Source organism: Bradysia coprophila (assembly GCF_014529535.1).
Source record: "Bradysia coprophila strain Holo2 chromosome X unlocalized genomic scaffold, BU_Bcop_v1 contig_173, whole genome shotgun sequence".
Classification (NCBI taxonomy): Eukaryota; Metazoa; Arthropoda; class Insecta; order Diptera; family Sciaridae; genus Bradysia; species Bradysia coprophila.
In genome coordinates this window covers 5,922,109-5,935,030 of record NW_023503302.1, presented here as the reverse complement: position 1 = coordinate 5,935,030, position 12,922 = coordinate 5,922,109, and the positions used below count along the sequence as shown (strand labels likewise).

Sequence of the window (12,922 nt, the reverse complement as noted above, 5' to 3'; positions counted from 1 at the left end):
AAATGGAAAAATTTGTTGTTGTCTTTTAGTTTTGTTAATTTTTTTTTTAATGAAAGAGAAAATAACAAAAGACAGTATGAAGAAACTGAGCTGTGCTTTGGGGGTGAATGTGGTGGTATTTGGAGCATATAAATTGTGTGTTGCATAAATGACAATATATACAGCAGCCTAGTCATACCTTTTTACTGTGTGAAGTAACTAAAGCTGGAGTTGGTGGCGTTCTCGAATAATTGAAAATAACATCTCCTGTCATTATGTAAGCTTCAAACCGTGCCTGTTTACTCGGCTCTTCTATCAAATTGTTACCCGTCCCGTTTGCGATTAGTGGCAGTTTACTTTTCGGACCATGTGGCGATTGCGGACACGATCTGGATGTATTGTGTACGGGACTTTTGACAATTGTTGGAATGCGTGAGGGACGACATGTCGGATCGGACGACGTTACTCGGTGACAGAGACCATGCGGTTTCGCTGATGCTATTGGTGACAGTTTTTGAGACGATGTTATTGACGTGTTTAGCTCGATGTCGGATAGATCGGAGTAGTGCAAATTGCTCGACTGGGCAAGATATTTTCGAACTCTTGCTTTGATTTTTGGATCTGTACGGGAGAATGGACTTAAAATTAGTGTTCACTGTAAGATTTGGTATGCTGCTTACCTCGCTTTAAGTCTAATGTGACTGGATCTTCTGATAACCGGAGACATTTTAAAACTGAAAGTTCAAAGAAATTAATTAAAATTTGTTTTATGGCCAATAAGCTTCAATCAATGTAAGAGCAGCTATTCATCTGATATTGAAAACGACAACGATAAAAATGGAAATTTTCAGGAGGAAAGACTGCACTCATTAGACATGCCATCGAAATGGAAAAGGAAGAGAAAAAGGAACATCAAATCGACTTCTCCATCGACAATGTCCTAATATTTGATAGAGACACTGACAAATTCAAGCGTGACTTCATCGAATCCTCTTTCATAAGTATTTCAGGAGAAAGAGCCAATAATTTCCGAAAAGACCCTAACAATTTACATGATGGATACACGAATATATAAAAATGTGTAAATTGTAAATTTGTAAATGTTCACAAAGGCATACAGTCCAATAGAAAAACGAGAGTAGTCCACAGTAGTCCCACCTAAATTTAAATTGAGTTCATTTTTGCCATTCTCACCACCCGCTCGTACTGTGATAAGAATGATGAGTTTATCGATTGATCGATTCTAAGTGTCAATGTCAAGTAATGTCATTATTCTAGTTTTTTGACAGTTTTTAATTAGTTTTTTGATTAATTTGCCAATACTCTCAAAGAGAGCGAATTAGTGAGTCCAAAATTAGTCCAGTTTACTCAATCTCACATTTTTGAATTTGTTTTTGTTTTGTTTCCTATATATGGTCAAGATATGCATTGAAGATGATGTAAATATAAACAACGAACCGTTGGCTGAAAACTAGCATTTTTCACTTAAAACGAACTGATCCAATCCGAAGAATATTCCCCGAATCATTCGAAAATTTTTAGATCTACCCTTATACAGCACGATGTCTGTTAAAACAAATGAAGCAAAAGAAGTAACAGATTCAGCGAGCCAATATTACGATGCGCTTGATGTTTACAAAATGTTAGAATCTCAGCTTTTTTAGGTGGGCCAGGTCCCTTGATTGACTAAAATCATAAATTTGTCATTCCTTCGTAGCAGACTCTAATTTCTACGATATTGCTTATTCTACGTTAACTTTGCAAACGGCATCTGAATTATTTTCCGTAAACAAACGCAGATAGAAAAGCTTCTGATTCAATTGAGAGATTTTGTCGGCAGATTTTTCTAAGTTTCTTTAAACAAATTGAAGCTGAGCGCTAAAATATAAGTGACCGTTAAGGACCAAGTACATTAGTAGTTCTTTTTCACGGAAAATAAGAGAAACAGAAATAACTGAAAATTGTCTTGTTGCAACAATGTTGATGGATGGTGTAAAAGCTGTTCTCTGACGTAATCGAAACCCGCACAAAAAACATTTGAAATGTCTCACAAACGACAGCATCCACAATATGTATTCTACACTCAAGATCAAGACATATCCTCCAAATGTCTTGTTGCTTTTTCATTTCTTACTCCGGGAACAGTATACCGGAAATGAGAATAGTTAAAAAATTGTCGCAACGAAAAGTTCTGTTCCTGAAATTGAAGTGTCCATCTTTTATCATTCAGAAACGCGTACGTCAATGTTTGGCATGTGGAGTTTCGTTGCAATTTTGAGATTCTATAATCCGTCTGCGAGTGCAATATGTTGATATTTGATCGATGCCTTTGGATGCAACGGAATCGTTAAAGCCGAGCAATTTTGTGTTGATGGGATCGACAATTCCATCGTATTACAATGGAAAACGAGGCATAACTGTCAGTCCCATCAACACAAAACTGCTCGTGTTCTTTCGACCTAAAGACCAGAAGTTTTTATAGTCTGTGAAAGTAACTTTTACTAACGACTATATGTGGCTCGTTTCGCTATTTTCGGTCAAGTGATAGTTTGACATATCGTACGGGTTTCTGTAGTCCAAACCAAATTTTCCTCCAAATATTTCGATTTATTCAATATTATTTTTACTGATGTCAATCTACTCGGTTATATATAATACGATTGTATTTGCTTTAGAAGGTCTACAATATTATGATTGCGTTAACGTAAATAATATTGAATGAGGTAGGTCATCAATAATCAAAACACATTTTTGACAGTTTTAGGTATAGCGCATTTATGATCCGTGTTTCATAATCATATTATACGTCGTGTTATACCCTGTTGTGGTATATCGGTTATATATTTGATGATATAAACAACACCAAACAAAATATAACTGTATGCTGTGTGGCTCACTGAAGAGTGGGTTTAGATAATCAAAAAAAACTGTTTTGTTTTGACCGCACTTCACAGCTTATTTGAGTTCATATTTCATGTTTAATTAATTTTTCATTCTTACCTTCTTTTGTGGTAAATCTATGCACATCGGTACCATTGACCTTAACGATAACATCACCTGCCTCAACCTAAAACATAAAAATGAGCATAACGTTAATATGAGCCGCCGACGGATAGATTAAGCTGACTTAATTAAATATTAAACATCATTTTAATGAAACATTTGATAAGTTCCATTTTTAGCCATATTATACTATTGCGGAACTGGAGAATACGTTCCATTCGACATTATTCAAACAACAGTGTATAGATGAGTGTGTTTATAGAAATATGTTTTATCGAAAATCTATATAGGCTAAAGGGAAAATGAAAAGGTAAAATCATAAATCATTCAGTTTCATAAAATAAATGATAATAGAACGTAATCAAATGATTGTTAAACAAATAATTTACCAGAGCAAAGTTTAGTACACATATGAGGGGTACCTAGAATAGAATCAGATTTGTTTGGAAACTGTTGGGATTTTTGAAATTCAAACGTTTAAATTCGACCGTCTTTCTGGAATAGATTGCATTCGTATAATATCTGCGAATGCAATCTATTGTATTTTACGAATACGAATTTATGATTTTTGAAATGTGCTAGGGCACACTAAACGCTAAATTTCATGTCGGCGAAAGTGAATCATTTCATCATTTAAATTGTAGATCAGTGCAAGCTGAATGTCCAAAATTTAAATGAACGAAAAAAACATCGATAAAAGAATCTCTTGCCTACTTCGTAGGTGGGCACAACTGTCATTAAACTCCTAAAATTCGTAAACAAATTGATATCTCAAGTGGTTACAGCATTGACAATAAAATTAACATCAAAACTCGACTCTTCAACATTTTATCCCAAGGTATGTAAAGGAATTAGATGTTTTCACCAGCATGTGATGTCATAGATATTTACGTCACAAGGAACACACAAAATTCCTGAATAATTCTGACTTCGTATACAGAGAGAATTATTGTTACATATGGATGTGCTTGTTCAAGGTTCAGCCGAAGACTAGGCATACGTTAAAAAAAAATCTCGGTATATGAATTCAAACGCTCGCCTTTGGCTCGGATATCCAACTACACTTGTCGAAAAATAGTTACTGAAGAAAGTTGCTCAAAAATACACGAGTGAGTTTGAGAGAATATCACCACTGTTTCCGAATAAATGAATTACATAGCAGCATCCAATGTTTTCTGTTTTACTGCCTACCATATGCAAAAGTTGAATTTCACACAAAAAAATCTCGTAAAGTGAACTGAAAACATTTCTCATGTAATCGATCATTTTCGCTGGGGGAAAATTGTTATGCAAAGTTCAACTTTCACATGGGGTAGCCAGTAAAGTAACATTTCCGAAAATACCGGCTGAATTCACTATTTATAACGTGAGCAGTACCCCTCAATGAAACATTTTCTACTAGACAACGTTGTTAGAAAGATATATATAATAATGATAATATCCATAAATAATAATAAAATAAGTAATAAATTAAGTATTTATTTTCGTTTAACTTATTTTTTATACTTTATATGTCCCGATTCTTCTTGTCTTTCTCTCTCTTGTAAATATATGCTCTGTGGCTTTCGCCAGCGCTACACGTAACGAATGACTATAAAAGTTAATGCGTCTTTTTGAGGGTAGTAAAAACGAAATTACAATAAAAAAAAACTTTCTCTACAATTTAATGTTTGTTTCTTTCGTAATACTCAATTTTTGTACACTTGAACGAAACATACTCATATCTTATCAATATTACGAATTCTTGCAAAATAACATTATTTAGAATTAAAAAGTTTTATCTACGAGATACCAATAAATGGGTAGATCGAATTTTGATTCATGTTAAGTGAAAAGACTGTAAAAACATTTTATACGACTTTTTGCCAATTTTTTTCCTTGATTTTATATCACACTTTGTTTAGATGAGAGAATCAATTGTTTTCCATTTATTTATTCAGTTACAAGTCGTAGACATGATGATCTTTTTCTTCGTTTTACGGCGGCTTTAGGTAGTGGATGGAATGAGATTTGGCAATTACTTTTTCGTGTTTGTGGTCATCGTACTAAGGCGTTCTTAGTGGCGTTTTTAGTGGAAAAATGGCTGCTCGACTACCAAATGTCTAATGTCTACCAAATTTTCTTACGGTTGATTCTTACATATCTTTTAGGAACGGCTTATTATCTGTTATTGACAGAATTAAGCGATGACCTACGGATAATGTGCTATTATATTGTACATACAACAATATGATGGTGGTTTCTGCAGTCGAAGAAAAGCCAGCATGTTTTCTGATTTGGTAGCTGTTATGGTTTAAATTTGCAAATAACATATTTTGTGGATGACAAAGGAAGAATTTTACCCGATTCACAAATCAGAAAATTTGTTGGTATTCTTTTTACTTCGAGTGTAAAAGGTTAGGTTTGAATAAATGCAGCTCTTTGTGAAAACTTCAGTTCCAGGCTCTGAAAACTATTTTAAGAAATCATACGAACTCGGATCTCAATCTACAACGAGGTTTCAATTTTCATTTCTGACTTGTTAAGACGAAAATAAAATCTTTTCCCTCTAACCAAATTAATAAAAAAATCTTCTGCTATGATCGAAATGTTGTCAAATTTAATCCATTTTCCTCTTGATATCGCTAATAGATAAACGTTTTTGTGTAGCACATCGAAATAAAGTTGATTTTTGCGCCGAAGGCATTTTGGTTGAATTTTCAAACGATGAACTCATGGAAGTTTTGTATTGTGTAAAGTTGATGCAATAACTGAATGTTTTGCGATAAACTTTTATAGCATACGTCTGGGTGTTGTTCGTTGCGGAAGCAATGCTTTGTTTTTAGAAATTCTAATTTAATTTGAGTAACTTAGATCGAGGAAACTGTTCACGTTTCAAAGACCTATAGACCTTAGTGACATATTTTTGGCCAAGAAAATCTCCAAATCTATTTTTTTACTATGAAGCTCATTTTTGTGCTTCATGATAAAAAAGATAATTTAAAGAAAGTCTCGGACAAAAATATGTTAAATTTTATGGGTCTTTCCTGACCCAAAATTCATTTCTGTTCTGTCATGAGTCCTGAGTACTTGAGCTTATCAATCCGAAATTTCGTGTTCCATTCATTAACTAAAGGACACCCTAGAATCAACACAATTTGCTAAGAACGCCATATATGCTGAAAAATGCTGATAATTTGCAAAACAAATTATCAGAAAATTCACACAAGATAACTTAGCGACCATTAGCTGCTATCGAAACTATGTGCGGAACTATTTGACTTCTATAAACGAGTAGTAAACTACTCTTGTTTGTATAAGTGGACCCGTAGAAAAACATCTGAACCAAATTCATGGCTTTTCATTGACGCCCTCTGTAATTTAATCGAAAAACGTTTGAGTTCCGTATGCCAATGACATCTTTACAAGGCACACCATACAAAATAGAAACAAATCAACCGCATTGTTCAAGTCCATAAGATGTCATAAGTGTGAGACAATTTTCACGCACTTCTGTATTAATTAAAACTAAAACATCCACCACCTAAGTTGAACGACTAAATAGCACATCCTAATCCATGCAAATCATTCCATCAAAATTATATACTAGGCCTGTTCATTTTAGAGAAATAGTCTCAAATTCATCTGGCATGGTGTTTATCTGGTCCGGAAGGCTAAAATATTGGACCCGTATTTTTTTTTTAGAATTTTAAAAGATAGTTTAGATCTGGGGAGCGAAGCATTTGTTCATATGTACGAATGCGTTGGTTAGAAGAGTAAAAAAGATATACACCATCATTCTCCTCTCTTCTAACCAACGCTTTCGTGCATTTGAACAAATGCTTCGCTCCCCAGATCTAAACTATTTTTTTAAATTCTAAAAAAAATACGGGTCCAATATTTTAGCCTTCCGGACCAGATAGACACCATGCCAGATGAATTTGAGACTATTTCTCTAAAATGAACAGGCCTATTATATACATGTATTAGCATTTATTAGTTGTATCAATGGTCTATTAGTAAATTTTCTCTTGAGACCTTCGCAGATTTGTTTAACACGATCCTAGTGTGTCTGTAATGGCAATTACATTTGAATGTCTATAAGTTATACGTACATTCGCAGCCACTTATGGATATTGTATAGTTTCACAAGAACTACGCCCGTATACGGGCAAGAATTCCATAAAATGAATTAAAAGCAAATAATTATGTGGATGTGTGTGTTTGTGTGTGTGCTAGTATGTGTGCCAGTATGTGCATAACTTGTTAAATTACGTTGTTCGTTCTAGGTCATAAGTCTAATTAAGTTATACGGCGCTTAAATCCACAAATTATAAACAAATAGCTAAAAAAACCCAGAAGGGGTTGTTTGACACACACAGCTATTATTATATAGCCGTATAATATGCGTTACCGTTACAATATTCAGTCACCGTAATATAACTATTGCCGTTGAATAAAAACGCTGACTCGTAGTACATATGTATAAAATACTCCCATCGAACGAGAACACACATATTTAAAGCACATTCTAGTGTCGTAGACCCATTTAACCCATTTTTATCGTTTGTTGGTTAAATTTAATTTTTATGGCGGTGATTTTTATTACCTTAAATTTGCTTTTACAACAAACAGCTCATAAAATTATAGATTTATGACGATTCGTTGTTCGCCCAACTAACGGGTTGAATAAATAATATAAAGAAAAAAAAAAGTTTATAAAGAAAACGAACCATTTGCAGTAAAGATTTGTGGAGGGCGGGGAGCATTTTTTAAGGAACGACAATTTTACATACAATTTTGAAATTGAATGAAGCACCGCGCTCAATACAATGAAACGCTTTTCTTTCTTTCGGAAATAAAGGCAGCAGTTGATGGGAAAAAATGGAAATGTCTACTTTTACTTCAATATCTCAATTATAAAGTTAGTACCGTAAGCTCAACGTTCAACATTGTTGAAGCGAAATGAAATGAAAGGAAAGAAAAATAATTTAATGAGCGACACATTTTACAATATAATATTATACGTAACGTATACACCCATTCAACCTATTCACTGAACACGATAGTTTGTGTTTTAGTTTACTGGCAGCCGTTTAAGTTTCATCATATGGATCACCCCTTCATTCATTGTTTGAATAATCAATTTTTTTTTGTGTGTGTGCTGAAACTGAATCTATCGTATTACATCGCGTTTACTCAAAACTCAAAATTTATTATTGATTTTATTTTACATTATTTATCGGTGTATGTACGGCCTTTATAGGAAATTGTGTCAAAAGAGAGTTATATCTTTTCTCATGTCGATATATTTATGGAGTTTTTTCTCCGTCTTCTTCTTTTTTTTTTAAATAAAAATGCAGACAAGTAGTTTATTATTTGCTGTGGCTGATAGAAACAATTTTTGTACCCAACAGTTTCGTATTACATGTACATATAATACAACATTCATTGAGTAAAATGTGCAAGTAATGGTTGATATAGAACATGGATTATTTTGTCTATATTTCACCTATATATAATTCATTTATACATATACTAATCGTCCCCCAGCCCCCTTAAAAGTAACACATTTATTGGAGATAAGAATTTGAGATGATTTTACAAAATAAGACCATTAAAAGATAAAAATGCTCTGAACCAGTCTTAACAGATACGACACACTTTGCCAGTCATTCCAGAACTCCCATAAAATGGAAACAAGTATACACATTTTGTTTGTGTCCGATACATTCACATCGGTCAGGTAGAATCGTTATTTTACTCGGTCTATGAGTCCGAATAGAAATAAAAACCATCGACGTGAGTTGCTTCTTCAAGGATATTAAGAAATGGTTGTTTGTTTACCAAGTGGAGAAAAAAAAATTCCAAAAAGAGCGAAAGTTTGCGCCCATTCCAATCTTTGTCTTTGGTACCTGGCTGTACGTTACATTTTTTTTAACGCTGCGTTTCTTGCAACAGATCATCAAAGTACCAAATGAGTCAGTGTAATGTGTTGTAGTGTGCTCGTGGAAGATTGTGGGTTCGTCTCCCACCCGTGCACCAATTTTTCATTTCAAATTACAAGTCCACGAGCACACTACAACACATTACACTGACTCATTTGGTACTTTGATGATCCGTTGCAAGAACCGCAACGTTAAAAATGTAACGACAAAAATTAGTGGAAGTTTGAGACCAGAGCGAAGCGAGAACGACAATTCGCTCTACTTGGAATTTCCAATTTCTTCCCGAGGTGAACACATAATTCTTCATCCACCCGTGGTGTGAATACCCGTTTTTATCCAAGAAAAAGAAAAAAACTCTTGGTCACTGGTCGACGTTTTCTTTTATGACAGTTTGAGGGAGTGAATGTCTATTTTCTACACTCTTGTTTTGACAGGTAAGAAAAAATACATTTTCTCCCTCGTAACAGGTGACAGGTCTTTGTTTTCAAAAATTGTGTAACAAATTGATGTTTTCGTTTCGTGGAGAAAACCTCACCCATATCAAAGCTTCGTTAAAATTTACTATTTTCTTCCCTCGCTAAGCAAACAACTTTTCTATGCCCGGAAAATGTAATGCCGGAATATCACGGTGTATCAAGTCGACGATCTAGACCATAAAATGAAAAGAAAAAGGGGTTCAAAGTCGATTATCGTATTAGATTTACTGTGTAATTTACTATGTGTAACTAATGCCAACACTGATGATTAGTTTCACTAATAGAGAAAGAAAATTTGAAGGCGCCAACGAATAGCCAAAATAATTTCACCTCAACATTTTATAGAATGTAAATACTGTTCCATGGCCCGTATATAGTATTGGCATTCGACAATTCCATTGGCTTATTACGCCGTACCGATATTTTATTCCGAGTCGTTTAACGTCAGACGCATAATTACCGGTACACAGCCCCACAATCATCCAATTTGGAAAATCGAATCAAATTAAAAATGTATTCCCTCTCGTCGCCACAACAATATTGATCTTCACTTTTATTAAAAATGTATTAGGCACGACAAAGTTTTGTAACTTCATCAATAGATTCGTTAGAGAAAAGCTCATTATAATTTGTGGCTGAAATATTTTTTTTTTCGATGAAAGTACAAACATAAACAGAAAATACAAAGTACGTGGAGACAAGATTTTTTTGGCGCAACGGGTATATAAAAGTCTAAGTGATGTGGTTTTTTCCTTCTTTCATCGAAGGAAAAAAAAAATCCTGGAAAAAAAGTAGAAGACAGAAATGATCATTAATTATATGTAGCTTCTACTCGTAAAATAAAATAAAAAAAACGATAAAAAATATAAAAATCGAGATTAAATCTGTTAAAACCACAATTGGCACCGTTCCAATTTTTTGTTTTGTTTTGTAAGGGAGATTTTTTTTTGGTTAATTCAACTCGCTTGTATTACACCTTGACCCGATATGATGAATGCGACGCAAAGAGTGCCAGTACAGTTACAGTAAGTTAATAAAATTTACGATTAACGTTGGCTCGGTAAATAGACGCTTTATTTAACGCGGAACGTAAGGGATATTGGTTTTGATACGCGTGTTCCGATCCATTTAATAGGAATTCGATTGTATCTATCAATCAATGTTTATCTTTTACGTAGACATTTTTAAAAAGAACATACCGTCGTATGTAAAGAGTATGGTGAATAACAATGATATTGAATTGCTTCTAGAGTAGGATGAATAACAATGAAATTCAATTACTTCTTGTTAATTGATTTATCAGTGGGTGGACCATAATACACAAACATTTACATGAACGAGAAATAGCTGTTTTACATAACTAGGGATAAAAGGTGATATGTAAACTAAAAGATGCAATATAGAACTAACGGTTAGTAGCTAAAGGTAAATCACAACGGGCCTGTATTAACATAGGCTTAGGTGCTGTGACTATATTCCGCCCATTGAGATTCAAAACAGCAGATTATTTCTGAAGCATGAAGTGTTGTTGAAGGCAATGGTCAGTTACATTAGGAAGTGAAAATTAGGTGAGAGCATCTAGACAAGTTTTTTTTAAGTGGCTTACTAAAACCCTGGGGAAAGCAATAAAATTGGTTAAAGCCTCAAAAGCATGTAAACTCCATTACTTAACTCGGAATAAAAAGATGAAAAGTCTCGTTTTCGTGTGTTTTTTGACCTCGGTATCGTCTCGGATCAATAAAATTCACACAAAACTCTACTTTTCATATTTTTATCTCTTGTTATGTAATAGTTATTTATACAACCGTGTGATAAATGCTTTATCATTTATCATCGAGTTGTATACAACGTTTTTCGCAATAAAGGCAACGTAAAGTCCTACTTTTCGTCACTTGTTGCGAAAATTACTATTTAATAATAATTAAAAAAAAAAACTATTCGATTTTACACGACATTCTTTTTATCAAAAATGTGGTCAGACCTACAGTTCTAGCTACGGCGCAGTTCAAACCTTTTTTTCTTATCAAAATTCAAAAATAATTTTATTAAAAAAATCTGCAAATTTTAGAGTCTCAGTTTTAGCAAAAAGGAACTTTCAATGATAAATTTAAACTGCTCCGGTTTTCGTTTCGAAACTTGTAGGACACACAATAGCTATAAATTGAGTAAAAAATTGAGGCAATGTTCCACGACGATCAATTTCCCAAAAATATCAAAATGTTGGACCTCTAAACAACATTCTAAACTTTCTTTTTTCTTCTTCCTAATTTGAACTCTGGAAATGTCTTGAAACATTCCAGAGAGACTGATTTCACAATTTTCTATTTTTTATGTCGCTTCATGCTTCAGCGCATCTGTGGTAATCGTTAACAATGGGCTTTTCGACAGAGCATATCTTTCGAACAAACAGTCGGATTGACTTTATATGGGGCTCAACAAATCAGAAATAATTTAAGCTTTCAAAGGAAAATATGATGATAATCGGTTGACTAGTGCTGGAGATATGGTAGTTACGCCCTTTATTGATGTTTCCATCGATATCAACAAGATAAAATTATGAAAATTTAAAATTTCACTTGATCCGGGAAAGTCCGGAAAATTTCAAAAAGTTTCTTTAAAGTGAAAATGGATTGTGGCCTCATCTACAAAATAATGGAACATCATATTGCATGAAATTCCTAGCTACTCTAATCTGAATAAATCACAAGGTCAGCGTTGAGGGATTTTTTTGAAAGTGGACCAGGCTCCGTCGGAGCTATTTTTTTGCGACGGTTTGTTCATATGCCCAGATAGCCCTTGGTCCCAATAGTCCAAAACCGCAGTCGTTTAATTTTCATGTTTGCGTCTTGGCTGGTGGTGAAGGTGCAAAAGTCGAAAAAGGGTGTTTTTTATACGTGATTTACTGCCGCTGCAGACGATGGACACACATGTGTGGCGGCTCGTTTGATAGGTACTGTCCATGAGACCCGGGGCAAAGACAGATATCAAATGTGTACTCAAGCACTATTCAAAAATAACAAAAAGTATGTATCAGTCAAAGGCCGGAAATTTTGATGAGCTTTATTAGGTGATATTTTGTACTTGGTGACTGTTGTTGTATAGATCAGTGGTTGCCCTGATAGAGGCTTAACCCAGCTCTACAATTATACCTCAATTGCCATAGAAGTGAAAGGTTTCAGGATACTTTTTTGGGTATAAAGCAAATGACTTACTTCACTCGAAAGCAAAATATTGATTTTAGAAAAATACACGAATTATGCTGTTTTTGATGTCTGCATCCAATGATCTAACCATAAACATTCTCCAGGTGCGAGATATCACCTTTTGAAGTTCATCAAAATTTACGGCCTTTGACTGACACAATATTTTTGTTATTTTCGAACAATGGCACAGAACATGCAAGATATCTATGCTTGCCCCGGTTCCCCTGGACAGTACCTATCCAACGAGCCGCCACACATGTGTGTCCATTGTCTGTAGCGGCAGTAAATCACGTATAAAAACACCCTTTTTTCGACTTTTGCACCTTCACCACCA

The 12,922-nt window shown here is 34.2% G+C and overlaps 1 protein-coding gene across 4 annotated transcripts in view; it reads right to left on the bottom strand.

Annotated features, from left to right (window-relative positions):
• The window catches only part of LOC119068318 (PH and SEC7 domain-containing protein-like), a 51,465-nt gene that overhangs the window by 14,872 nt on the left and 23,671 nt on the right, over window positions 1–12,922 (bottom strand). For all 4 annotated transcript variants that reach the window (XM_037171872.1, XM_037171870.1, XM_037171871.1 and 1 more), the window contains exons 2-4: window positions 2,980–3,046; window positions 660–713; window positions 179–600 (exon numbers count right to left, since the gene is read on the bottom strand). In XM_037171872.1, the coding sequence (XP_037027767.1) occupies window positions 179–600; window positions 660–713; window positions 2,980–3,046 (543 nt within the window). The remainder of the gene's footprint in view (window positions 1–178; window positions 601–659; window positions 714–2,979; window positions 3,047–12,922) is intronic.